Consider the following 23,912-nt stretch of genomic DNA (forward strand, 5'->3'; position numbering starts at 1 on the left):
AGAGACGTAGAACAACTATACGTTCGACAAACGATGTAGAAAGTTGTCTGCCTTTACGCCCCTATTCGAATTCGTAGACCCTGGGAGTTAGACAATCACACAGCAGCCACCCTTGTCCTCGGATGTGGTTTTGGATGACTTGTTGACAGCAGGCTTGCTTGCGGCAGGCTGGGCGGCGACAGGGGCGACGTTTGAAAGTTTCTCTGCCATCACACTGGCACAAACATCAAACACCTTCTTGACGTTCTCTCCCGTGATGGCTGATGCTTGGAGATGTCCCATTACAGTGTGTCCAACCTGGGAGCTGATCTCAAGCTCCTCTTGCTCTGTCACGAGCTGGTCGTGACTCAGCTGGTTTTTCAGATCGCATTTTGTTCCGACAAGGATTATGGGGACATCTGGCTGGTAATTTTGCACTTCGGGAATCCATGTTTCTATAATATTGGAGAGCGATGGCTGAGAGTCCACAGAGTAGCATGCGACCACCACATCGACGTCGGAGTAGATGGGAGTCCGAAGTCCTTCGAAATCTTCTTGACCGGCAGTATCGTGCAGAGAGAGCTTGAACGTCGAGGACCCATTTGAGATGAGACAATTATATGTCTCAAAAATTGTTGGAATGTAGTCCTTATGATTAGCAGGCTTGCCATCTTTGTAATTTATTAGGAGCGATGTCTTACCGCATCCCGAGTCTCCAATGACAACTATTTTTATCTCCTTGGACGGAGTGTGGCTATTATCTACCTGCGTAAAAGACTCCAGGCTCGAGGGTAGTTTATAGACAGAGGCAGACATCAATGTTTATTGCAAACAAACGAAGAATTCTCCCAGAGCTATTATTGGTTTGGATGTGTTTTTACTTTAGTGACTCGATGTGCCAGGTAGCACAACTCAACATCCTTACACAGAAAGCGGGGCTTGGTGCGATTTTGTTTTTCGAACGAGGTCGCTCACGGACGTGGGACCAAAGGCTCTTTTCCTTAGAAACTACTGCATGGAGATGCCTCTATGTCGCTAGTTTCACCGTTAGCCCCTGTGCATTTGCTCCATATTCTCCACGGCTGTACCGAATTTCAAAGACTGATCGTGAGCAGTGCACGACTTTTATCTATATTTGGAAGCATATAAACACAAATTTCACTGCGATAAACACTCCGTAAACAACATGGACCCTTTCTTTGTGGAGCCCATAGCCCGGGGCGGCAAGTACAGACTGCTTGAGCAGTCCGAGCTGCCCACTCCTGACCCAGATCTGCAATTCAAAATAGTCATTGTGGGAGACTCAGGATGCGGTAAAACATCGCTATTATCATCTTACATTCGAGGATCGTTCCCATCAGAGTACGAGCCGACCATCTTTGAGAATCACAGAGCCTTTCTACAGGACAGTTCACAGCAACACATACTGACCGTTGATCTCTGGGATACAGCAGGACAGGAAGATTACGAAAGACTGAGAAGATTGAGCTATCAAGACTCGAATCTGATTATCCTAGCGTACTCGCTGGCTGCTAAGGACTCGTTGCTTAACATTCCAGAGGTGTGGGCCCCCGAGATCCTTGGATTCTGTGATAAAACGCCAATTGTGCTTGTCGGCTTGAAGGCTGATGTTTCCAAAAAAGAGGTGCATCCGGAGCAGGCACACAATGTAGCCAAATCGATCGGTGCTGTAGCACACATTGAGTGCTCGGCGAAGCAGATGTACAATGTTGATCAGCTGTTCAATGCGTGCGTGAATGTGGTCTACAATCAGCACCAGGCAGCTGCGAGAGAGGCTGCGAGAGACTCGAAGAGGTTCAGCAAGGGACACTTTAGAATTGCCAGCAACAGCAACAACCTCGCGGCTGTTGGTTCTGAGATCTCCAAGGAGTCTCGCAGCGATTCCTGTTGTACAATAATGTGATACCCTAGCGATAGATTTACGTAATCATAATAACAGGCGAGGAACAGCGTACGTGCGTTGTGCAAAAATGTTTATCGATCTTTGCAATGATTCGTATTTTCTGAAATGCTTACAGACGATCTAACAAGCACTTCCAAATACGATGCAGGCCTCCAGACCGAAGCACACTACAGTGCTCAGATGAACGCCTTTCAGTTTAAACTCAGATCAAAGCTTTTAAGACTTGTCCAACGTGAAACGCCTCTTCTTTCTAAAATACAGAAATCATGCTACACAGATTGGCGAGACATCTACTTCACATATTCAGCAAACCTCGGGTCACACACATTCTACGTGCTATGTCTTCCGCTACCCGCTTGGTTTGGGTACTCCTACCGTGATTTGGTCTATGTTCTGGGACTAGGCATATTTTTCACAGGCGCAGTCAAAGATTACCTCTGTCTTCCAAGACCGCGTTGCCCGCCTCTTGTCCGCAAAACTATGAGCCACTATACATCGCAGGAGTATGGGTGTCCCTCTAGCCACTCAGCCAACGCAGCTGCGGTGTTTAGTCTGCTTTCATACCACATACTAACCAACCTTGACTCGTTTACGGCTACAACGGCTATACTGCTCATGCTTGTTCTATTTTTATACTTCGCCTCAATGGTGTTTGGACGGATCTACTGCGGCATGCACGGCATCGTGGATGTAGTGGTGGGCATATTAATAGGCACATCAACGGTAATTCTGAGACTGATTACCAAATCCAATTGGGACTCTTTTTTGACAAGCAGCTCAGTCCTGGCACCCACTATCGCAGTGGGACTCTATTACGCACTATTATACTTCCACCCTCTTCCTGTTGATCACTGTCCGTGCTTCGAGGACAGTGTCGCGTTCATGGGCGTGCTGATGGGCCTCGATATAGGATTCTGGTTGCTCGCCAACTCTTCTTTTAAAGCCGCAGACATGGAGTACCATGGTACCTGCAAATACTCTCTGGAGCAACTCGGATACATGAAAAGTGCTCTTAGACTGGCCCTAGGAATTTCCATTCTGGCGGCCTGGAAGACTCTTGCTAAGCCACTGCTCACCATTATCTTGAAGCCGGTACATTCGCGAGCGTTTGCAAGTCAAGCTACCAAACTCGACAACCCGAGCGATTGTGCTGCACTAAGACCACGTTACGAACTACCACTTCTTGTAAGGCTTGGTGTCTATAGCGGCATTGCCATCATTGCTCTTTGGATGGACGCCATTTACAAATACGTAGGACTAGCTTTGGACTAGAGATGCACTTCTGATAGATATAGATAATAGATAATGCTCGCGATCTACGTAATATCATTGTGACTGTGAAATTCTACACCTCACACCATACAATTTTTTTTCGCCTGGAGAGTTTTAATTTAGTGTGCGGTGTGATTTTTTGTCTGGCTGGAGCTGAAATTTTTAGAGAAAACTAAACCTTGAAATATATCTATACACAAGCAAAATGGAAAACGATAAAGGTGAACTCGTAAGTGGTGAATGCAACAAGGGAGACGTATAGACAGAAGCTGAAGATATGAGTCTAGGATCATCAAGCACCCGTTGATTTTGAGATAGCAAAATCAAGAAGTTCAAATCTACAACGGCTTAGTGAAAAACACCGTACTTCGGTTCTTTACGTCCTCCCACGCTTATGCAAAATCTAACATATTAGGTTGAATTGTACATTCCAAGAAAGTGTTCTGCCACCAACAGAATCATTAAGGCTAAGGACCACGCTTCTGTCCAAATCAACATTGCCAACGTTGATGAGGAGGGAAGAGCTATTCCAGGCTCTCACACCACCTACGCTTTGTGTGGATACATCAGAGGAAGAGGTGAGGCTGACGACTCTTTGAACAGACTCGCTCAACAGGATGGTTTGCTCAAGAACGTCTGGTCTTACTCCCGTTAAGCAGACTGTATAAACTAATAAGAAAGAGATAGGAAATTAAGGATGTTGTGTGCGGAAGCAATAAGTGAACTATCGTGTAAACTAGCTGTAATTGCGCTCCCGATGCTGGATTCGTTGGCGAACAGGGGTTGCAAAAGTCCATTTTATTCTTGTTACCCTGCTTAAAAAAATTTTCCTCCAGCAAATGGATCTGGTGTGCGTAAAGTTGGAAAAAATTTACTCCTTCAATTAAATTATAGTCCAATATGGCATCTGAAAATATCCAAGAAGTTGACTCCAACTTGATCGAATCTAACTACGACAATGTCGTCTACACCTTCGACGAACTAAACCTCAAGCCAGAAATTATCAGAGGTAAGTAAATCCGGATTTTCTTTGCTTTTTCTAACCTAATAGGTATTTTCGCTTACGGTTACGAACAGCCTTCTGCTATTCAGCAAAGAGCTATCTTGCCAATCACTGAGGGTAGAGACGTTCTTGCCCAGGCTCAATCTGGTACCGGTAAGACTGCCACTTTCACCATTTCCGCATTGCAAAGAATCGACGAGAAGTTGAAGAAGACCCAAGCATTGATTCTCGCCCCAACCAGAGAATTGGCTTTGCAAATCCAAAAGGTCGTGTTGGCCATCGGTATGCACTTGGATCTGACTGTTCATGCTTCCATTGGTGGTAAGGCTGTCCAAGAGGACATGGAGGCCCTTAGAAACGGTGCACAAATCGTTGTTGGTACTCCAGGAAGAGTTTACGACATGATCGAGAGAGGTTACTTCAAGACCGACGCCATCAAGATGTTCATCATGGATGAGGCTGATGAGATGTTGTCGTCTGGTTTCAAAGAACAAATCTACAACGTGTTCCGTTTCTTGCCAACCACTACTCAGGTTGTCTTGCTTTCCGCTACCATGCCTCAAGATGTTCTGGAGGTCACCACTAAGTTCATGAGAAACCCAGTCAGAATTCTTGTCAAGAAGGATGAGCTGACTTTGGAAGGTATCAAGCAGTTCTACATTGATGTCGATGAGGAACAATACAAATTCGACTGCCTGTGTGACTTGTACGACTCCATTTCTGTCACGCAAGCCGTTATCTTCTGTAACACCAGAAGAAAGGTCGAGACCCTTACCCAACAATTGACCGAGAACAACTTCACTGTCTCTGCTATCCACTCCGACTTGAGTCAGCAAGACAGAGACACCATCATGAACGAGTTCAGAACCGGTTCTTCCAGAATTTTGATTTCTACCGACTTGCTGGCCAGAGGTATTGATGTTCAGCAGGTTTCGTTGGTTATCAACTACGACTTGCCATCCAACAAAGAAAACTACATCCACAGAATCGGTAGAGGTGGTAGATTTGGTAGAAAGGGTGTTGCCATCAACTTGATTACGAGAGAGGACACTGAGATGCTCAGAGAAATCGAAATGTTCTACTCCACTCAAATTGTTGAAATGCCTTCAAGCATTAACGACTTGTTCGATTGAACTAATAAGACTTGAACTATCAGGTTTGCGCCTTTACATGTGAATTTATATAACTTGTGTAAAACTCAAGCATGCACAAGGTTAGTGATTTATTTACTTGTTTCTTTTATTTTCTCCATTTCTTTAGACTCCTCCCCTGTCTTCTCCTTGGACGTTGGTGCCTCTGGCTCTTTCAGTCTCTTCGGTTCTTCCGGTTCGTCTCTCTTTTCCTCATATTCATCCAAATTCAAATCGTCTTTCAAACCAGTCTTCACATTCTTGCTTCGTAAATTCTCTTCCTTGATCAACTCGTCTTGCTCTTTGAGGATGCTGAGCTTCAATGCGTCATCGTCCTGGAACATTTCGAGTTTAGCGACATTGTATAATTCATCTGGAATAGAGGACAGAACTGCCAACAGCGCGTCATAGTAGCTTTCAAAACTGTCAGCATGTTCACCATATGTGAACGTGGAGGAGAGAATAAGCAAAGAGGATGGAATCTTCTGTCTCAATCGAAGGTCCAACCAAATCCTCAAGTCATCCCGCAAACGCGCTGGGGATGTACCAGTAGTTTTGATTCCACGCGAGGCACATGCTGTTTTTAGCTCCGGGACGGTCAGACTGTCCACACCCTCGTAGTCTATGGCACGGTCGTCCTTAATGATTTGCATAAGCTTGTGTCTAATTTGGTATCTCAATATCTCATCTGTTCCATATGCGGACATTCCCATATATCTTGACATGGCCACCAATTGCGGACGTGAGAGGTTATCTAGAACTTGGTCATTCTTAAAACATCTCGCTATTTTTATCAATTCCTCGTGGCTGGGCTTGGCTCCTCTGTGGATGGTTTTGAAGAATTTAACGAATAACTCTTTATCAGCCTCATCTATCTTGGTTGGCAAAATTAATCCACTTTCACGAAAAGTCTTTTGGATGAACTCCGATGCTTTTTGTCTGGTATTGGCCAAATTGGATGTCTTCCGTTTTCGGTCCTTCTCTGACTCGTATGTGGAAGGCAGCATGTTGGGGAACAATTTGAGAGCCACTGGCAGCAAAAGCTCTGCAAAAGGAACCAGAATGAATACAGAGAAAGGCACTAGTCTAAGGATATCTGTCGTCGTTCTAGTCAATTGTTTGGTCTCTCTTCTGGTCAATTCGTAACCTGCCAGCATCTTGATAAGCAATTTTGACGAAACTTTGATTTCATAGCCTAGAAGTTTCGTTCCATGCCAATAATGTTGCACTTCCTTCATGATCTTCTGACCCAATGTAAGCTTTGGTGGCGAGACTTCCGTCTTCGTCAACTGTTTCTCGTTGGACTCCTGGTCAGTGGTCGAGTACATGCGAACACTCTGGTATTTCTGTACTCTATATGATATAATGTGGGGATTGAAAGCACGCACGGGCCGAAGCCCAAGTGGTCGTCCAATCTTGAGCATGATAAATAGATAATAAATAATTTTGATATATTTTTTTGTCACTCTAGCCCCGGATCTCTTGATGTAAGCCGAATGATTTTAATGCCTTCCAGCCGAGATCGAATTGCTTCAGTCATCACAGAACAAGCCTGCATGATCAACTCCATGTTCGGAACGCAGCTCAATCGGGAATCAGCTTGTCAAATAGTGTGTCGCTCTTCTGCCTGGTTGCTCTACGGTGCAAGGAAGTGGTAGAATTGCTAAATAACAATTCCTCTCTTCCTTTATCATGAACTCAAGCATGCCAGGGTCTTTTCCTGGGTCCTATGACTCTGTTTCGGAACAGAGAGACTCCTCTTTGATGGTGACACAAATCATCAAGGTGCGAAATAGTCTCAAGCTAGAATTTTTGGACACACTGAACATACTTCTATTACTGGAGTTAATAGTCATTTATCTCCAAGATCAATCATTCTTCAAGCTGGTGATCAGAATTTCGCTACAATTGTTTCTTGCAGGCGTCAATTCGCATACATTGCGCCAATGGATCGAGTACAATCTCTTGTCCACAGGACAGACAGTCACCGAAGAAACATTAACGACCCAATTAATCTATTTCCAGAAAGCAGTCCTGGTGGAGGTGATCTTGATAAACAGCATAGCGCTTGCGGACCATCTTTTCTTTTACCGCGATCATAGTCGCCTACCAGATATTCCGCATGATTCGCTAGTATCGTATCTGAATCTACACACACAATATAGCATCGAGTTCTACGAGTCCAAAAACACGTTCCGCTACAACTCTATTTTCATAAACATCATAGGAGAGGCTAGACCCACTAATAAAACTGGACTGCTTATCTTAGACGTTCTAGTCTTTTTGGGGCAGTACATTACGTACAGTCTGATCTATTGGCCCGAAAAATCAGAGCCCCCCAAATCGACTACAGAGCAATCTTTGCTGCTCCGCGGAAACGAAAACGAAATGCAGGAGGCTATAACGATATTCAATGTGGAGTTGTTTCCAGCAACCACGTTTACAGGTCTTTGGAGCCGCTTGACAATGTAAATATTGCATCAATAATTAGCCTTATGGTGTGAGGAGGGAACTCCCTTTGCGTTTTTAATTTTGTAGTCTCCAAGGCATTCTTTCTAGATCGGAATTCAGGGGACTATTCTTCTATCGCGAATTGAACAAGCCGTCTTTCCAGTAAATTCCATCTGCTGGTGTTCCTTGACTGTGACTATTGTGACCTCCACCCCTGCTCCATTAGACGAAAATCAGGAACGGCGTACGTTAGATCGGGTGTCAACAACTATGAGCTATTCAATGGCGTCAACACCTGAGGGTGCTGCGCAGAGTGTTTACGAGGCATCACTTGACGGACAAAGCGACTACTTTGGTCAAGCCGATTTGTATGATGTCTCCAACAGGCTTCTTCAGTTCCATAATAAGGTTCTCCCCGCTGATAACTACAATTCGCCCTACTACAATCCACTAAACTCTGCTGATGAGCCGAAACCGGTGGACAAACTGATCAATCGGTTTTCAATCTGGAAAATGATTATCAAGCAATTGATATTCTACTTCAAAGAGATCAGCATATTCAAGAAGCAAACATATCTCGGTAATAAGGCGATGCTGGAGAATTTGGAGCTTTTGAAGAAACAGACCAGCGGCAAACTAAAGTTCAAAGGATCTGCATCAAAGAATCTTCGCCAATCTTTGAGTTCGACGAATTTGAATCAGTCAGATCAACACAACGCTCACCAAGAAGCCATGCTTAACAAATTTGTGCAGACAGCATTTCTTCCGGTAGGCGATCTCTCTGTTCTATCGATCTCTAGCACATTATCCAACTATCACAACAGCTTGGCTGAAAAGGAGCTGATAACACATAACCAACTCACTTTGAAAATCATTCCGCGCTTGGAAAACTTGAAAGAAAGTCTGAACGAAACGATAAAACAAATTGCGTCATTGAAAGGTTCTAGTGATTTCAAAACTTCTGACCTCAAATACGAGATAGCAAAGACAGGAGCAATTTTAGCTGATTATATAACGTCGGTTGAGCTGCTCACGAAGGGCGAAACAACCACCTGTCTTGGCTCGCATCTCAAATTCACCAAACTGGAGCCCAAAAAGGACCCTTATTTACTGCGGCTGAAACTTGACCTGCAACTCAAAGACCAACTTTACACTGAAGCACACTTGAAAGAAAGTTTCTATGATCTACAACACAAGAGCGTTCAGCTGGAAAGTATTCTGTATACCGAAGTCCAGAACTGTGTTCGCAACTTTGTCAATCTAATCAATGCTGAGCTTGATGCTGCAAAAGATAATATGGTGAGCGAGTTCATGAACGGATTTCTAAAAAACGATTTTGGCATTGATTGGGATTACTTCATAATGAATGACAACGCAAAGAATCTTTTGAAACTCACTGCAAAAGAGTCATTGATGAACACCAAACAGATCAGGAAAAAATCGGATATTCATTATCCTTACCAGAAAGAGAGGATCAGCTCAAGTTTGATATCAGGATTTTTGGAAAAGAAATCAAAGTATTTGAAGAACTATTCAAAATTCTACTACGTACTTACGTTCAACTTTATGCATGAATTCAAGACCGAGGATCGGAAGAAGGAAAGACATCCTTTGAACTCCTATAGTTTGGACGATATGAAAGTGAGTGCATCGCCAAATGATCCAAGGAAATTTATTGTCCGGATGAATTCAAGCAAATCAATTGAGTCCAAAACCAAATACACTTTCAGATGTCCTTCTCCAGAAATTGCATCAAGATGGCTGGAACAGCTTACGGAACTGTGCTCGCTGAGTAATCCTCTAGAAAGAAACAACCCAGCTAACACCGCATACCTTACTCCATATTCAAATACCCCGTCCGTTGTTAACATGAATGCAGGCGACTCTAATTCGTCTAGAGATGATAGCACATTTGTCTCTGGAGATTCTAGTACATCACAAACCCAAATGTTCGAGAACAACCATTCTTCGTCGTCCTTGCATCTCCCATCCTTCCATTCGGTCAAGAAACTTAATTCGCCCGACATGCCGGCTCAGTCTGGACACAAGAAAAGCAACAGCCTATCTTCACTTCCGGTTATCAGTGCAAGCTCACCATCTTTGCATAGGTATACTTCGTCCGGAAGCTCAACTACTCAAGCCTCCGAAGGCATGTCATTACACTCTACCACTCCAACCTCCCCACCAAATGTTTCTGGAAGTGCAGCCAAAATCATAATCAATTCTCCAGATTCCACCACGCCTGACGAGCCTGCAGACTATTTCAATTACACCGCACCACGTCCAAGACTTGGCAAGAGCGCCTCTACCGGAAAAGTCACTCCTCCTGGCCCCCAAGGATCACAGATTCTACGGCCGTCATCTCCTTCCCATCTGTCTCAAATAAGACAGCCTATTCAACGGTCATCCTCACCAAATATCCACAACAAGCATAACATTCCTAGCTTCCTAGGAGGTCAACAAACTGCATCCATTTCACAAAGTTCCTCATACTCTTCGATGTCTTCTATGGGTAACAACTCTCTTCCTTCTACTAAAGGCCTAGTTAGAGGCCGGGAAAGACTACAGGCTCAACTTAAAAAAGCTGCTTCCAATAACCAATCCAACCTGAACGGCGCGTTCTTGCAATTTGGAAATTCAGCCAGTGACTCCCCAAACCTGTTGATACCCCCATCGGCCTCGAACCTGCCCCAAACTCCAGGTATTCTTCCTTCCAACTCAATTGGTGACGTTTTCCCTGGAAGTGAATCACGTGTCAGATCGACTCCTTCGTCATCAGAGCCATTGAAGTCCCCTGGTGCCCAGTCTCCGGAAGGATACTTTTAACGTCAAGCTGAGGACGATTTTATATCTGTCAAACATTTATAGTGTCAGTAAGCCTCACTGAGGACGATACGAAAAAAAGTAGACAAACAAGAGGATATAGAGATATATATCCTATTGATAATTAATCGCGTGTCAGTGGGTCGTTTGCATGTCCAATTGACCTCTAGCAATTGGTGAAAGCGATTGGTAGCTTTCGAGCATAGAAAACGCGAGACTACAGAATTTAAACTGCATCGTGGATTTGTTTATATAATTTTTGAGACAAGCATGTCCGCGAAACAGCGACCTAAGCAGAAAGAGACAACCGCTGGTCAAATTAACTCTTCCACCACATTGGAGAAAGGTGGTTCTGGGAGACTAGGGAAGTTTCTATCCCAGGAGTCGATCGACAAATCAACTCTTACGCAAGCGAATGGGGATTTTGAGGAAGAAGACGATGGTTTTGTTTTCAAAAGGGCGTCCCAGCAGCAAGTACAAAAAAAGGTCCCGGGAAAACGTGGACGTCCTCCTGGGTCGAAGAATAAGCCAAAGCCTGCCGTGAAAAAGGAGCCACAAAAGAGACAAAAAGTTACTCGAAAAGCACCCGAGCCCAAACCTCCCAAGACCAGCCTTTTGGACGAACTCGAACAAGATTCAATAGAGGATTCTGAAGAAGAAGATAAGATATTCTCCATGGATTCTTCTTTCCAACCACCAAAAGCCGCAAAGAAATCAAACATTATTCCGAAGAGCAAGACATCAGAAAAACGCACGCGTAAGCCACGAAGCACCAAAACTCCCGCAAAGGAGCCCCAAAATGAGACACAACTTGGGGCAGCAACTGTCCACGATTTGATACCCGAAAGCCCCAAACCTGTTCTCCCAAAACAATCTACTCTCTCCAAAATTTTATCTCAGGCGCGAACTAAGGAGGTCAAACCGGAATACGAGACTAAAAAACGCAGATCGTCGTTGAGTAATAGAGGCAAACGATTATCGTCAGTAGGTAACGGTTTTATTGCTGAGCCAGACCGCGAAATACCTGTCGAGGAACTATATAAGCATGTCTCACAAGACCTACCGGATCCGCACAAAATGAGACAACTGATGGTTTGGTGTGCCAAAAGAGGAGCGAGTAAAGCTCCCAGAAAGAAAATCAGTACCGCAGAGAGCATAGCCAATGTGATCGAAGATGAACTAATCAGAGACCTAGCCGACGGGAAAATAAATACCAGTTGGTGGCTGGCAGAAGACGATGTCGACGAAGGCGACCACGGCAGTAACGCAAATCTTAATAAGCCAATCATTGTTTTGCCCAACAAGGCCAACCAAGAAAACATGCACACGCTTGAACTGTACGAAAAAAAGCTCGCGGAACTTAATAAAGAGGAAGCCCAATGGATGGAAGTCAGAAAAATAGCAAAACTGCCCAAAATTCAGGTCGATACATCACTGCAACATGATAACCTAATACAAGAGAAGCTGGGCGAAATTGTGGATCACTTAGAGTCATTGGAGTCTTACAAAGCGCGACTGGACAAACTTCGCTTACTGCGCGTTCTGGAAAACATCAAACTGATGGTGCATAAATTAAAGCAATCTAAAAATGCAGTCAACACATTGACTGAGGCTACAATCCGTGAGATATCGCGCAAGATGACTCAACTGATTGACCACGATAACGACGGCAATAAAGTGTCGTCGCTGGATCTGCTCAAAGGGTTTTCTGAGCTGGGGTAATTGTATATTAGATGTCAGGACTATAATGTATTATAGGTATTTTTTAGCGAGAAGACACACTCTGGAGTCGAATCCAACGCTGCGGATCGGGTCATTGACGTTGTAGAAGGGGCTCAGTAGGTTTTTCACGTACAATTCGTTCACCTCTATGAAAAACTGTCGTATACTTTCGTCTTGGTTTTTCACGTTCGTTGATATGATGAACTTAATGTTTCCTTGTGTGAGATAGCTATATACTTGATAGCCATAGAATGCATCGAGGTTTTTGAAAAATATCTGGTTGTTTTTGAACTGTTGATCTTGAAGTATATCGAGTGAAGCGTTCACAATGAATTGTTGTAGTTCTTTTATTTCGATTGGGAAATTGGGTTTTCCATCGCCAGACTGCTTGTAAGTGCCAATCTCAAGTTCATATAGGGGACCATCGTTGGTTCCAATTATGGCAAAGTAGTAAGACATCAACTCAAATAAATAAATCGTTTTTGGGTTTTGGGTGTGAATAAAAGATAAAATCGCTATTAATATAAAAATGCAATGACTGTTGTACTGGATACGCAGCTCAACCTCAAAAAATACAAGCCAATAAAGGTATCTGCGGAGCCAAATGGGTTTGAATCACATAACAGTCTTCTCAGCTCAACTCTGACAAACGATTCTAATAAATATGAGGGACTGGTTGAGGAAACACAGGAGCTTCTGGACGCTCGGAAGTCGCTTGTCCACGATCTCAAGTTAAGTAGAGATCAGGCCCATGATCCAAAGGTTTCTATGGAGCCTCGCTCTAAATTCGAGCCGAACATCCGCGAGGACAAATCGTTTCAAATCTGCAGGAAACGAGCGGAGAAAGTGAAGGCCATCATCCAAAGCTACTACGACTTTATCGAACTCTATCAAAATACAGTGCATTACGATGACAGCGATCCTCAGACTCCGCTCTATGAAGGAGTTGAGGGAGTATTCAACCCTTTGCAAATTATACGAAACCGACGTATCAGAAAGAAATACAACGAAAAGCTCACGACCTTTCCTCTAGGAGACTACAAGCCACCCTCAAGAGTGTTTAGCAAGTACAACAGGCAGCATCTCATTTGGCAAGTAAACCTGAACGAGTATTACAACGATATCACTTGGAGAGAAAAGCACTGGCATGAATTGAAGAGACCAAACGGAGAGCTCTGGTTTCCTAAGCTAGATAGTGCAAAACAGACCCCACAGAAAAATAGGCGGCTGAAAAGCCTTCATGAGCAACTGTTTGTTGGATTTGATGGCGAGTTTCACAAGGAAGACGATGACAGCTCCGGGGACGATCGACGTCTCAGTTCGCTTGCTCGTGTGAACGAAAGCTCTGCGTCTCTTGCTCGACTAGAGCACTATCGATTGAACAGTTTAAAACGCACTCCTGGCCATACTAGATCCTTGAAGAGTGACGAGGATTTTGATACCCCTTCTTCGCGCAATTCAAGTATAGATAAGCTGAGTTTTCTTTTTCAGGGTGGAAAATCGAGCGAATCGCTGTCCCCATCGCATCCGACGGAAAGTGAGGAAACAGGAAACTGCGATGATCTCGCGGATCAAAAAAGGATGGTCAAAGGCCTCCAAAGCAAGCTTGCTCTTGCAGAGTCGAGGATCCGCATCGCAGATTATCATCGCGAGGACATTATTGCCTCTAAAGGCCGTGACATCCAAAAGCAGCTCGAATTATTCGAGTCCACCCAAGCGCAAACTAGTCAGATATCGCAATCGCTGCAAACGACCATTAACAAGGTTGACGCCATTTTGGATAGATTCAATCAATTCAACAACGCCAAATCGTACAAAATTGAAGAATTACTGGGTTATTGTGACAGGACGAACGGTGAGATTAATACATCAATCACTTTGAGGATAAGAAATATACAGGAGAAGAAAGATCAGCTCTCAAACACTAACGATGAATGGTTGTTCCAGCTCGTGTACTCATTCTTGGAGAACTTGATTGTGTTGGCACTCTGGATCGTTTGGATCATCGTCGAGTTTTGGAGACTCATCAAGCGCATCTTTTTAATTTTGATGAAACTTTTAAAATTCATATTTCTATAGCAGACTATTGATTATTTCTTTCCAAATCCTCCAGTAGATCCGAATCCCCCCTCACCTCTCTCAGTAGTCTCTTCTTCCCATTGCTCGGTGGTCAACTCGTTGACCTCAGCCATCACAATTTTTTCGAGTACAAGCTGTGCAATGCGGTCACCTTCGTTGATTTCAAAGTCTTTACTGGAGTGGTTGAAAAGAACGACTTTCACTTCTCCACGATAGTCAGCATCAATGACTCCGGCACCGGTTGAAATTCCATGCTTGACTGCAAGTCCAGAACGAGGAGCCACGCGTCCGTATGTACCTTCGGGGACGATAATGCTGATGTCAGTAGCCACCAGTCCTTGGCCGTGTCCAGGAATCACTGCCTTCTCAGAGGAGTACAAGTCATACCCAGCAGCCAATGCAGAACCTCGAGTTGGGGCTTTGGCTTTTGGAGAACGGAGGTACACTTTCAGGGGCTGCATTGTCGGTTCCAATTTCTGTCTTTTATTAAAATGCCTATCCGAAGACATGACACGAAAAACTTGAGAAGATGATCTTGACGCGTGCGAAGAATTCTAAATTAGCTGTATTTATATCTACCGCTAGTATACAACCGTTCCAGGTTCCTTGGCCCAGTTGGTTAAGGCATCGTGCTAATAACGCGGGGATCAGCAGTTCGATCCTGCTAGGAACCATTTTTTTACATCGTTTAGCTGAGAGCAGCCGGGCCTATTTTTTGAGCTATTTCTTATGTCCATGGAATCGATGAGACAGGTACTTGTAGGCTTCTTTCTGGTTGAGAACCCTACCCTTGTCGTCTCGATAAACCAAGTTAATTTTGGACCCGTCAGATTTTGAGGCGAGCTCTGCTCTGTCTTTCAAAAGCTTAAGAGTACGGGAAAGTCCCATATTCGCATCGACTTCGTCATGGAGCACAGCGAGTTTTTCAGAGACATGAGTGAGGCTAGAGTTGGATTCCGTCGTGTCAGCAACCTCAGCAACCTCTTCAACGTTCTCAGATTTTTCGACGGTGTCGTCACCGTTGAGCTTCTCCAAGAAATCTGCGTCTTCATCCAAAACCACGGCTCCTTCTTCCTGTTGGTGTTCTTCGATCGCTATAGGTCGTGATTCCTGTCTTTGTCGTCTTGAAGCAGACAAGAATTTGTTCAGCTCGATGTCGTCTTCCTTTTCCAAATCCTCATTGATCAGCTTCAATCGCTGAAAATTAGCTTCCTTCAGCTCTTCTTTATCACTCCGCTTGTTTCTAACCTTACTCTTTAATCTCTTAATTACTGGGGCACTATAGTCAGATGGCTGGGACTCCTGCTCGTCATCATCCAAATCCAATGAAACAAGTTTCTTTGTTTGCCTCTTTGGAATTATTTTCTCCCCAATTTTGAATCCATTATCTTGTTCTTTATTATCGCCGTTCTTGTTCTCTTTCACCTGGCCCTCCAAAAATTCTTTCACTCGCCTGCGTTTTGCAAGCTCATGGCTTTCAAGCTGGTCTTCTTCTTCGTCAAACACACTCTTGTCTTTTAATGTGAATACCACTTCTTGGCTTTCTCCGAGTAGCTCCGCATAATCCTCTTTATTGTGAGCAACACTTACACCCTGTAGATCATCATCCTCCAAAGTTGCCTTTCTCTTGCGTGTTACTTTTACTTGCTGTGAAGTGCCCAGCTTAGCGAGCCACTCATCGTCGGTGTTCTCTTCCTTGTCTAATCTCGCTAAAAGCGTTTCCCCTGATTCCAGCTTATGCCGATGTAAATCGCTCTTGGTTTTGGATATTCGCTGCTGCAGCTCATCTAATTGTTTTTGCTTCATGCGTTCATCCTCCACTCTCCTATAGTTTTCGTACTCCGGGTCATTATCTGCTTTTTCTGATGTGATCAAAGGCAGTCCTAATTGTGATCGTATCTTGTTCGTTTCATCTAAGTCATTGTTCTTTCTTTTAGTTTCTGAAGGCCTATCACCTGTAGAAATCAATGGAAGACCCAATTTTGCCCGCAATTGGTTCGTTTCCTCAACGGAAAGGGACACTTCCATGGCTGAACACACTAGGTCAAATTACAAAAAAATATATACGAGTCGATCGACGCGACTATGATGCTTGCTTACTAAGATGGCCCAAATAGCAATATTGTATGCACGCCATAGTCTACGAGAGAAAAGGCAGTTCCCTAAATTGGTTTAACATCTACGTTTTCTTCTCAATTGACTTCATAAAGAATGGTTCACTACATTATTGACGAAAGCGACCCTAAAGAATCTGGACTGGAGGCTCCTTACATTAAGCTGTACTCTCTGGCTACTCCGAACGGCCAGAAGGTGTCGATTCTGCTTGAATTACTAGGTCTGGATTACCATGTCCGCAAGATTGATATCATGAGAGGTGAATGTAAGGAGGATTGGTATCTCCAATTCAATCCCAACGGAAGAATTCCTTCTCTAACCGATGTTTCCGCCAATGGAAAAGTGACCCATGTGAATGAGAGTGCTGCCATTATGATGTACCTTTGTGACAAATACGACAAGGACAGAAAATACAGTTATGAATACGGCACTGACCTGTACTACGAACAATTGGAGTGGGTCTTCTTCCAGATGGCTGGTCTGGGTCCAATGAAGGGCCAGTACCACCATTTTGTTTACTACGCTCCGGAGAAGATTCCATATGCAATTGAGAGATATAAAAATGAGACAATTAGATTATTCTCTGTTTTGGAAGAGAGACTTGCCCGCAACAAGACCGGTTATTTAGTGGGTGACCACCTGTCAATTGCCGATCTCTGCTCCTGGCCTTGGGTCAACTCTCGCAGATTAGAGGAAGTCGAGAATTTCCCAAGACTCTGTCAATGGCTTAGAAACATCGGAGAGATCGAGGCCGTCAAGCGTGGATCCAAGATCCCTGAGTAGAATAAAATGATTCTGTTATCTCTGATTGCGTACAATTGTATTTGCAAATGTCTTCCAGTCGAGTCCGGACAACAGTGCTTGTGCTATCGGATTGCAGTAAAAACTTTCTGCCCGTCCTTTGATGTAATTTTCGGCGTTGTATGGGTCTAGGCCTGGGGACTTGAGTTCCGGTACGCTGAACTTGACGAATATCATGGGGACCACGCTTGAGTCAAAATTTGCGAGCCCGACTTTTGTGGCACCTGTAGGAGTGACAAACATGACCAACGCCCTATTTTGTAGCTTTTCTCTAGCAAAGAAGTCTGCAAATGTCCCTGTGAGCTCACGAACCATTTTAGCGTCCATTTTGCTTCGCTTCCAGCATTTGCATTGCACGTATAAATGCACTTTAAAAGCATCACTCTGTTTTTGCTCAACAAATGGAACAACGTGCTTAAGAGCAGGACCCAAGTAGGCGTCTGCAGGCTTTTCAGGTGCACGTTTCAGCTGCTTCAAGTTCCAGGTGGCTTGCATATCGATACCTCCATCGTTCGCACCTCCTTGGAGTACTATTCGTTTCAAACTTAGGTGATCAGCAAGGAAGTCTGCAAATGAGATTTCGTACAAGGATCCCCTAAACACTGTTGATTTCGGAGACGTTCCAACGACCTGCGCATAATTAAGATACGACTCTACCGAGTTGAAGCCCGGAGTGGAAATGACCTTCGTGCTGAGCTTCCGCACAGGTAGTGAAAATAACATGAAAGATTTTCAACACGGCGTGATCTAAGATATAAATGCTATTTACTGTTTGGCTAGTTGGCCGATCTTGCGTTCGATGCTGTCGTACGTTCGGTTGAGAGCCTTATCTATTTTTGCCAGTTCGTCTAGCGCGTCGTTCAGTTCGGAGCTCAATTTCTGTGTAATCTCGCACACAGACAACTGAGATTTGGGTGCGTCGTTTAGGCCCACACGTAGACCTGGTTCACTGGAGACCGGTTCGTTGGAAGTTGGTGCGTTTGCATTATCGCTTGTCTCAGACATGTTCCAAAAAGCACAGCCGAAGAATATTTTTTTATTCAGATGGTTCACAAAACCAAAAACCAGCTCCGAAGGGAACGGGCGAAACAGAGGAAGGGCTTGCCTGGGACTGTCCAGCGGCAGCTTCCCGAAATCAAAACCGACGTAGATGAGGTGGAAGCACCGGACTCCCCTGTGGACGTGGTTGTGGAAGACGCCCCAGTAGACGGTTTTGCTGACTACCAGGCTATTTTTGATAAATTCAATAAGCCAAGGGAATCACCAACTGCGGAAGGACATGACAATGAACAGAAAACAGAAGAGACGAAGTCGGAGTACGAGGGTTTTGAGAAAGATGATCTCCCCGAGCAGCTGTCAAAACGTCAGTTCAAGAGGAAATACCAGATCCCATTGGCATACTTGAAAGCTGAGTCGGACAAGCCTGAACTTCTGGAGATGGCAGACGTTAATTCTCCAGACCCGCGACTTCTCGTGTATCTGAAGACACTCCACAATGCGATTCCTGTTCCGCAACACTGGGGCGCTGCTAAAGGCTTTTTAATGGGCAGAAGAAATTACGACAGACCTCCTTACCAGTTGCCCAAATTCATTGCTGATACGGGAATCATACAGATGAGGAGCTCTATGAATGATAAAGAAACAACCCTGAAACAACGAATGAGAGAAAGAGTTCAACCACGTATGGGTCAACTGGACATCGATTTCAACAAATTATACGACGCATTTTTCAAAAACCAGACGAAGCCGGATCTCCTGCGCTATGGAGAAGTCTATTTCGAAGGTTTGGAGAGCATCGAGCTCCTTGGTCCGTTCAAAGTCAGCAAATATCGTCCAGGTGTGATGAGTGCTCGGCTCCGTGAAGCTCTGGGCATGATTGGACCCAAATCGAGATTGCCACCATGGTATGAGAAGTTTCAAAAGCTTGGACCGCCGCCAGCTTATCCTTATATGCGTATCAACTCGGACGGGACTGTCTCTTTTGACAACGACCAAAGAACTGTGGTCAATAGAGCAGAGCCTGTGGATCGCACCAGATGGGGAGAACTGGAAGAAATATATGAAAGCGAGAGCGAAGAGGAAGCAGACCAAGGGGAAGAGGAGGAAGAGAAAGAACAGCGCACCTCACGAACTGAACAAGAGTCGGATACACAGTATGTCGCTTCTGCAGGAGATGTGTTCATTGATAGTCTTGAAGCTAAAAATGTTCCATTAAACAACTCTCAAGTACAACAGGACGCCAACGAAAATGATGATGGGTACCCTAAGAAGCTCTACACAGTTTTGAAGGAGAAAAAGGGTGGTCAGCACGAGAGCATCTACGGCTCTGAAACCCTCGCATACGATTTGAAACGCACCGGAGACGAGGAGTCTGTGCCACCTTCGAAGAGGCGCAAGGAACTACACAATCACGAAAAGAAGGAAGAGAAATTTAGATTTTGATTCCAGTGTATAATAGATAGTCGGCATATATATATCAAAGGCTGTGTCAAGTATTTTTTTTGCATTTATTTATTTGATGTCCAAACGCAGGAGTATAGCACACGCAGATGAGACACCTGATGAGATGGCCCTTGACGCAGAGCACAATCCAGAAGTTGGGCTTACATCCAGAAGTGCGGTCACAATTGAGTACGCTGTCACCCAATTGCAGCATAGCATCCGTCAGATAATCAAGGAGTCGTTAAATACTGAACAGTTGCGCAACTGTCTGGCCAACATACAGAAACAAAACGATGGAAAAGAGGTTCTGCTGGCCGTTGAGCGAAGTCAGAAGCTTCAGCTCGCTGCGAGGCTGAAAGATCTCTATGAGAATGGAAAGCTAAAAATATTTGAGCAAATAGCAGATTTTGATGAGAGCATAAAGTTGAAGGGATCAAGCAAAATGAGACTCAAACTCAAAAGACCAAAGCACGATACAAACTCGAATACGGATTCACCCAATATGAGCATGCCTCCACTTCCTAAAATCGAGGACCCGGTCATAGAAGCCAGAGTCTTTACACATCGTTCTGCAGTCAGTAATACCAAACACCTTTCCAAGAAAGAGATTTTGGAGTCGAATAACGAACGATTAGAGTTCTTGGGAGATTCGATCATCAACAACCTCGTTACACAGATACTGTTCGAACGATACCCAAGCTTCGACGAGGGAGAATTATCCATTTTACGTTCACAGCTAATCAGTAACAGCTCTCTGGGCGAATTCTCTGAAAAGTACGGATTTCCTGAAAAGCTGGTTGTGAATTTTGCCAAGGATGCTGCATTCCAGAAGGGTAAACACAAGATTTACTCAGACGTCTTTGAAGCTTATGTTGGCGGGCTGTACGTGGATAGCAACTACTCTAACTTGGACACGATTAAAAAGTGGCTAGAACAACTTATCACACCACGGCTTTCCAAGCTAACCGAGAGATTCAATCTGAAGAATCTCAACAATGACGCAAAGGCACAACTGTACGCTCTCATAGGTTCGGCTGCACTTCCTCCACGCTATATCACCAAACAAACAGGAAACGGTTTTGATGTTTCTTTTATTGTTCAATGTATGATTGGTGATGAAATAATTGGAGAAGGAGAAGGATCCAACTTAAAACAGGCCGGACTTAGAGCCGCAGAAGACGCGTTGAGCAAGAGGGAAGTCATTGAAAAGTACATCAAGCTGCGGGAAGCCACCCCGAAGGAAGTTTCCGTTGTTCCGAACACCATACAGGAAAATACCAAGGTGAATACGCAACAGCTGAAACTAAACCCTGAAAACGATAATATAACTCTACCGGCACTAGTGCCGCAGTCAGAGGTGGACGCGATGTCGTCCGACAAGCTCTACGCTATTTTGTCAAAAAGTAAGGTTTTGCCGGTCTACAAAACTGTTACCAGAGGTCAAGAATTTGAGACCACTCTACTGATAAACGACGTGGCAGCCTGCATATCATCTGCTCCGAGCAAGAAAAAGTCGCGAAATCAATGTGCCGCATTTGTTCTCGCCCACCCCGGAATTCTGCCCCGTTGTCACGCATTTGTTGATTGAAAGATTGATGTCATAGTAATAAATAATAAGAATAAATAGAGAGACCGGTGGGCTCATGTGATACCTAGGTAAAGATGAGCGTTCTCGTCCTGGATCTTCTCAATCTTGGGTCCAAAGCTTCCCACACACTGGGCCATGGTTTTGGAGTTTCTAGAAATGACGTCCGTGAAATAGAAGTTCTCTATTGGATTCTTCAAGGTCTCACCTTTGATAGCACCCACTTTGACGGTGGCAGCGATATTCAAGCTCAAAGTGTAAAGTTCAGTAGACGTGGGTTCAACAACGTCGTAGTTCACCAAATGTGGAGCAATGTTTAACATTCTGGACCTCAATTGCATTTCATGTTCATATGGTAGCCCGAGACCCACATATTCGCTTATAGCTTTTATAATTTGCCAATCGTGTCTAGCAGAACCTGGAGGTCCAAGTGCCGCACGGGTAAGTTGAGCACGGCCTTCAGTGTTAACGTAAGTCGCGCTCTTTTCGGTGAATGCTGCCCCCGGAAGAATCACATCTGCCAAAGAAGCACCAACATCTCCGTGAGAGCCAATGTAAATAACAAACGACTCTTTAGGGATGGCTGTCGGATCAACCTCATCTGCACCCAACAAGAAAACAATTTTTGGATTAGCAGACTTCACCTTGGGGCTTTCGGTGTAGAACCCGATATCCAAGGCACCAGTTCTAGCTGCTTCTCTGTGGAGTAAGTTGATTGCTTTCCAATCATCGTTGTTGAAGTTTGGCTTTCCGGCAGCGAATAAGGAAAGGATCTTCTGAATTGCGAGCGAGTCCCTATTTTCCAACACACCGGAACCGACGATAACCATTGGCTTTTGGGCATTCGCTAACTTATCACCAAGTTTACCCTTCAATGCCTTGACCAAATCGTTTGCAGAAGACCCGAAGTATTCGTATTCAAAGGTTGAGTCAAATTCTTCACCAATCAAAGAAGCCTCCATGTTAGAGTTGAGCCATCTATTTCTCAACTTTGCGTTTAAGCAAGGCGCCTCGTGCCTTGGGTTCGTGCCAATCAAAAGCAATTGATCGCATTCGTCGATGCGCTCGATGGTTGAATTGAACAGATAGTTAGAGCGGAAATCAATCGAAGGAATATTGGTGATAGGAACATCAAGATTTAGGTTTTCAGAATTCATTCTGTTGATCAAATCTTTCAGAGCAACCATACTCTCAACGTCTGCCAGAGCTCCAGCAATTCCTTTGACCTCGTTTTCGGCCGGTTTCAGCTGTTCGTATTTCTCCTTAATCAGGCTCAGCACATCGTGCCAGGTCGCATCGGCGAACATGTGATCCACCTTGATCATTGGCTTAGTCAGTCTTTGAACTGCAAGCCCGTCGTAACTGAATCTGGTCTTATCACTTATCCATTCCTCATTGATCTCGTCGTTGAGTCTAGGAAGAACTCTCATAATTTCAGAACCTCTGCTGTCAACACGTATAGCAGAACCCAAACCGTCCATCACATCTATTGTCTCAGTACGCTTTAATTCCCAAGGACGTGCCTTAAAAGCGTAAGGCTTCGAAGTCAGAGCTCCGACCGGACACAAATCAATCACGTTTCCACTCATTTCGGAGTTCACGTTTCTCTCCACATAAGTGCCAATCTGGAGATCATTGCCTCTACCCGTGCTTCCCATTTCTGGGGCCCCAGCAACGTCATTCAAAAATCTCACACATCGAGTACAGTGAATACATCTGTTCATCGACGTTTTGATCAACGGGCCAAGGGCCTTGTTCTCGACAGCTCGTTTACCAGACACCTCATGAAAGCGGCCCCTGTCAGAACCGTACCGAAGTGTTTGTTCTTGGAGATCACATTCTCCACCTTGGTCACACACAGGACAATCAAGAGGGTGGTTGTAAAGCAAGAATTCTGTAATTCCTTCTCTAGCTTTCTTTACCTTTTCAGAATTCGTGAGCACGGACATTCCATTCATAACCGGCATGGCACAGGCAGCAGCCATCTTGGGAGACTTCTCAACCTCAACAAGACACATACGACAATTTCCTGCAATAGCCAGTTTGTCATGGTAGCAATATCTCGGGATCATGATACCAGCCTTATCTGCCGCTTGAATGATTGAAGACCCTGCCTCAATTTTCACGCTAACACCATCAACCTTGACTTCGACATCTTGGAAACGGAATCCGCTTGTACTGAATCTTCGATTACCTGCTTCCCCACATCTCCTAAGGAAAAACGCCCAAGACCGTGAGCCCAGTATTGTTCGCTCCCCAAACATGGCCTATTATGATTGGCAAACAAAATCTAGTACTATCCACCAAAGCTTTTCTGAAGATCAGCCCAAATAAACCAGACTAATTACAAAGCTGGTTCCCTTTTTACTCCTCATTTTTATTTCGAGCACAACGTTTTAGGGGTAGATATAAAATCGACGCGACGATCGGCGCTTACGAAACATACTCTATTTTTTGGCTTTCTTGAGGTCTCGCTCCTCTGAGTCTGCCGGTTCCACTGACACCTGGCGGCTGTCATTTTCAGCACCCGCCACCTTTTTATGAGCAGGTTTGCGTTTCAACGAAGCAGGATTCTCGGCCTCTCTG

The 23,912-nt window shown here is 44.5% G+C and overlaps 18 protein-coding genes and 1 non-coding gene across 19 annotated transcripts; 12 read left to right on the forward strand and 7 right to left on the reverse strand.

Annotated features, from left to right (window-relative positions):
- Nucleotides 1–87: 87 nt before the first annotated feature.
- On the reverse strand, nucleotides 88–795 carry HPODL_03673 (GTP-binding protein RHO1; the record flags this gene model as incomplete). The annotated part of the gene is made up of 1 exon (XM_014080000.1): nucleotides 88–795. One exon carries the CDS (start codon nucleotides 793–795, stop codon nucleotides 88–90), a length of 708 nt encoding a protein of 235 aa, XP_013935475.1.
- Nucleotides 796–1,165: 370 nt separating this feature from the next.
- On the forward strand, nucleotides 1,166–1,903 carry HPODL_03674 (GTP-binding protein RHO4; the record flags this gene model as incomplete). The annotated part of the gene is made up of 1 exon (XM_014080001.1): nucleotides 1,166–1,903. One exon carries the CDS (start codon nucleotides 1,166–1,168, stop codon nucleotides 1,901–1,903), a length of 738 nt encoding a protein of 245 aa, XP_013935476.1.
- Nucleotides 1,904–2,008: 105 nt separating this feature from the next.
- HPODL_03675 (Long-chain base-1-phosphate phosphatase with specificity for dihydrosphingosine-1-phosphate) lies at nucleotides 2,009–3,175 on the forward strand (the record flags this gene model as incomplete). Its single annotated transcript, XM_014080002.1, has 1 exon — nucleotides 2,009–3,175. The coding sequence occupies one exon, from the start codon at nucleotides 2,009–2,011 to the stop codon at nucleotides 3,173–3,175; it is 1,167 nt and encodes a 388-aa protein (XP_013935477.1).
- Nucleotides 3,176–3,380: 205 nt separating this feature from the next.
- HPODL_03676 (40S ribosomal protein S21) lies at nucleotides 3,381–3,830 on the forward strand (the record flags this gene model as incomplete). The annotated part of the gene is made up of 2 exons (XM_014080003.1): nucleotides 3,381–3,404; nucleotides 3,591–3,830. 2 exons carry the CDS (start codon nucleotides 3,381–3,383, stop codon nucleotides 3,828–3,830), a joined length of 264 nt encoding a protein of 87 aa, XP_013935478.1.
- Nucleotides 3,831–4,075: 245 nt separating this feature from the next.
- Nucleotides 4,076–5,311, forward strand: HPODL_03677 (ATP-dependent RNA helicase eIF4A; the record flags this gene model as incomplete). Its single annotated transcript, XM_014080004.1, has 2 exons — nucleotides 4,076–4,184; nucleotides 4,227–5,311. The coding sequence occupies 2 exons, from the start codon at nucleotides 4,076–4,078 to the stop codon at nucleotides 5,309–5,311; spliced, it is 1,194 nt and encodes a 397-aa protein (XP_013935479.1).
- Nucleotides 5,312–5,400: 89 nt separating this feature from the next.
- HPODL_03678 (LETM1 domain-containing protein YLH47, mitochondrial) lies at nucleotides 5,401–6,636 on the reverse strand (the record flags this gene model as incomplete). Its single annotated transcript, XM_014080005.1, has 1 exon — nucleotides 5,401–6,636. One exon carries the CDS (start codon nucleotides 6,634–6,636, stop codon nucleotides 5,401–5,403), a length of 1,236 nt encoding a protein of 411 aa, XP_013935480.1.
- Nucleotides 6,637–7,000: 364 nt separating this feature from the next.
- HPODL_03679 (uncharacterized protein) lies at nucleotides 7,001–7,780 on the forward strand (the record flags this gene model as incomplete). Its single annotated transcript, XM_014080006.1, has 1 exon — nucleotides 7,001–7,780. One exon carries the CDS (start codon nucleotides 7,001–7,003, stop codon nucleotides 7,778–7,780), a length of 780 nt encoding a protein of 259 aa, XP_013935481.1.
- A 261-nt stretch (nucleotides 7,781–8,041) lies between these two features.
- Nucleotides 8,042–10,585, forward strand: HPODL_03680 (uncharacterized protein; the record flags this gene model as incomplete). The annotated part of the gene is made up of 1 exon (XM_014080007.1): nucleotides 8,042–10,585. One exon carries the CDS (start codon nucleotides 8,042–8,044, stop codon nucleotides 10,583–10,585), a length of 2,544 nt encoding a protein of 847 aa, XP_013935482.1.
- A 267-nt stretch (nucleotides 10,586–10,852) lies between these two features.
- Nucleotides 10,853–12,304, forward strand: HPODL_03681 (Kinetochore protein mis13; the record flags this gene model as incomplete). Its single annotated transcript, XM_014080008.1, has 1 exon — nucleotides 10,853–12,304. The coding sequence occupies one exon, from the start codon at nucleotides 10,853–10,855 to the stop codon at nucleotides 12,302–12,304; it is 1,452 nt and encodes a 483-aa protein (XP_013935483.1).
- A 30-nt stretch (nucleotides 12,305–12,334) lies between these two features.
- On the reverse strand, nucleotides 12,335–12,763 carry HPODL_05217 (uncharacterized protein; the record flags this gene model as incomplete). Its single annotated transcript, XM_014080009.1, has 1 exon — nucleotides 12,335–12,763. One exon carries the CDS (start codon nucleotides 12,761–12,763, stop codon nucleotides 12,335–12,337), a length of 429 nt encoding a protein of 142 aa, XP_013935484.1.
- Nucleotides 12,764–12,838: 75 nt separating this feature from the next.
- Nucleotides 12,839–14,383, forward strand: HPODL_03682 (uncharacterized protein; the record flags this gene model as incomplete). The annotated part of the gene is made up of 1 exon (XM_014080010.1): nucleotides 12,839–14,383. The coding sequence occupies one exon, from the start codon at nucleotides 12,839–12,841 to the stop codon at nucleotides 14,381–14,383; it is 1,545 nt and encodes a 514-aa protein (XP_013935485.1).
- Nucleotides 14,384–14,394: 11 nt separating this feature from the next.
- Nucleotides 14,395–14,844, reverse strand: HPODL_03683 (Deoxyuridine 5'-triphosphate nucleotidohydrolase; the record flags this gene model as incomplete). The annotated part of the gene is made up of 1 exon (XM_014080011.1): nucleotides 14,395–14,844. The coding sequence occupies one exon, from the start codon at nucleotides 14,842–14,844 to the stop codon at nucleotides 14,395–14,397; it is 450 nt and encodes a 149-aa protein (XP_013935486.1).
- A 139-nt stretch (nucleotides 14,845–14,983) lies between these two features.
- HPODL_05422 lies at nucleotides 14,984–15,057 on the forward strand. Its single transcript has one exon. It is a non-coding gene; the product is annotated as a tRNA-Ile (tRNA).
- A 46-nt stretch (nucleotides 15,058–15,103) lies between these two features.
- Nucleotides 15,104–16,411, reverse strand: HPODL_03684 (U4/U6.U5 tri-snRNP-associated protein 1; the record flags this gene model as incomplete). The annotated part of the gene is made up of 1 exon (XM_014080012.1): nucleotides 15,104–16,411. The coding sequence occupies one exon, from the start codon at nucleotides 16,409–16,411 to the stop codon at nucleotides 15,104–15,106; it is 1,308 nt and encodes a 435-aa protein (XP_013935487.1).
- A 183-nt stretch (nucleotides 16,412–16,594) lies between these two features.
- On the forward strand, nucleotides 16,595–17,281 carry HPODL_03685 (Nitrogen catabolite repression transcriptional regulator; the record flags this gene model as incomplete). The annotated part of the gene is made up of 1 exon (XM_014080013.1): nucleotides 16,595–17,281. One exon carries the CDS (start codon nucleotides 16,595–16,597, stop codon nucleotides 17,279–17,281), a length of 687 nt encoding a protein of 228 aa, XP_013935488.1.
- A 15-nt stretch (nucleotides 17,282–17,296) lies between these two features.
- On the reverse strand, nucleotides 17,297–18,022 carry HPODL_03686 (uncharacterized protein; the record flags this gene model as incomplete). Its single annotated transcript, XM_014080014.1, has 1 exon — nucleotides 17,297–18,022. One exon carries the CDS (start codon nucleotides 18,020–18,022, stop codon nucleotides 17,297–17,299), a length of 726 nt encoding a protein of 241 aa, XP_013935489.1.
- A 321-nt stretch (nucleotides 18,023–18,343) lies between these two features.
- On the forward strand, nucleotides 18,344–19,741 carry HPODL_03687 (Splicing factor 3B subunit 2; the record flags this gene model as incomplete). The annotated part of the gene is made up of 1 exon (XM_014080015.1): nucleotides 18,344–19,741. One exon carries the CDS (start codon nucleotides 18,344–18,346, stop codon nucleotides 19,739–19,741), a length of 1,398 nt encoding a protein of 465 aa, XP_013935490.1.
- Nucleotides 19,742–19,817: 76 nt separating this feature from the next.
- HPODL_03688 (ribonuclease III) lies at nucleotides 19,818–21,329 on the forward strand (the record flags this gene model as incomplete). The annotated part of the gene is made up of 1 exon (XM_014080016.1): nucleotides 19,818–21,329. The coding sequence occupies one exon, from the start codon at nucleotides 19,818–19,820 to the stop codon at nucleotides 21,327–21,329; it is 1,512 nt and encodes a 503-aa protein (XP_013935491.1).
- Nucleotides 21,330–21,382: 53 nt separating this feature from the next.
- On the reverse strand, nucleotides 21,383–23,590 carry HPODL_03689 (NADH-ubiquinone oxidoreductase subunit, mitochondrial; the record flags this gene model as incomplete). The annotated part of the gene is made up of 1 exon (XM_014080017.1): nucleotides 21,383–23,590. One exon carries the CDS (start codon nucleotides 23,588–23,590, stop codon nucleotides 21,383–21,385), a length of 2,208 nt encoding a protein of 735 aa, XP_013935492.1.
- Between the last annotated feature and the right edge of the window lie 322 nt (nucleotides 23,591–23,912).

The sequence above is a fragment of the Ogataea parapolymorpha genome, chromosome IV (genome assembly GCF_000187245.1).
Source record: "Ogataea parapolymorpha DL-1 chromosome IV, whole genome shotgun sequence".
NCBI classification, from domain to species: domain Eukaryota; kingdom Fungi; phylum Ascomycota; class Pichiomycetes; order Pichiales; family Pichiaceae; genus Ogataea; species Ogataea parapolymorpha.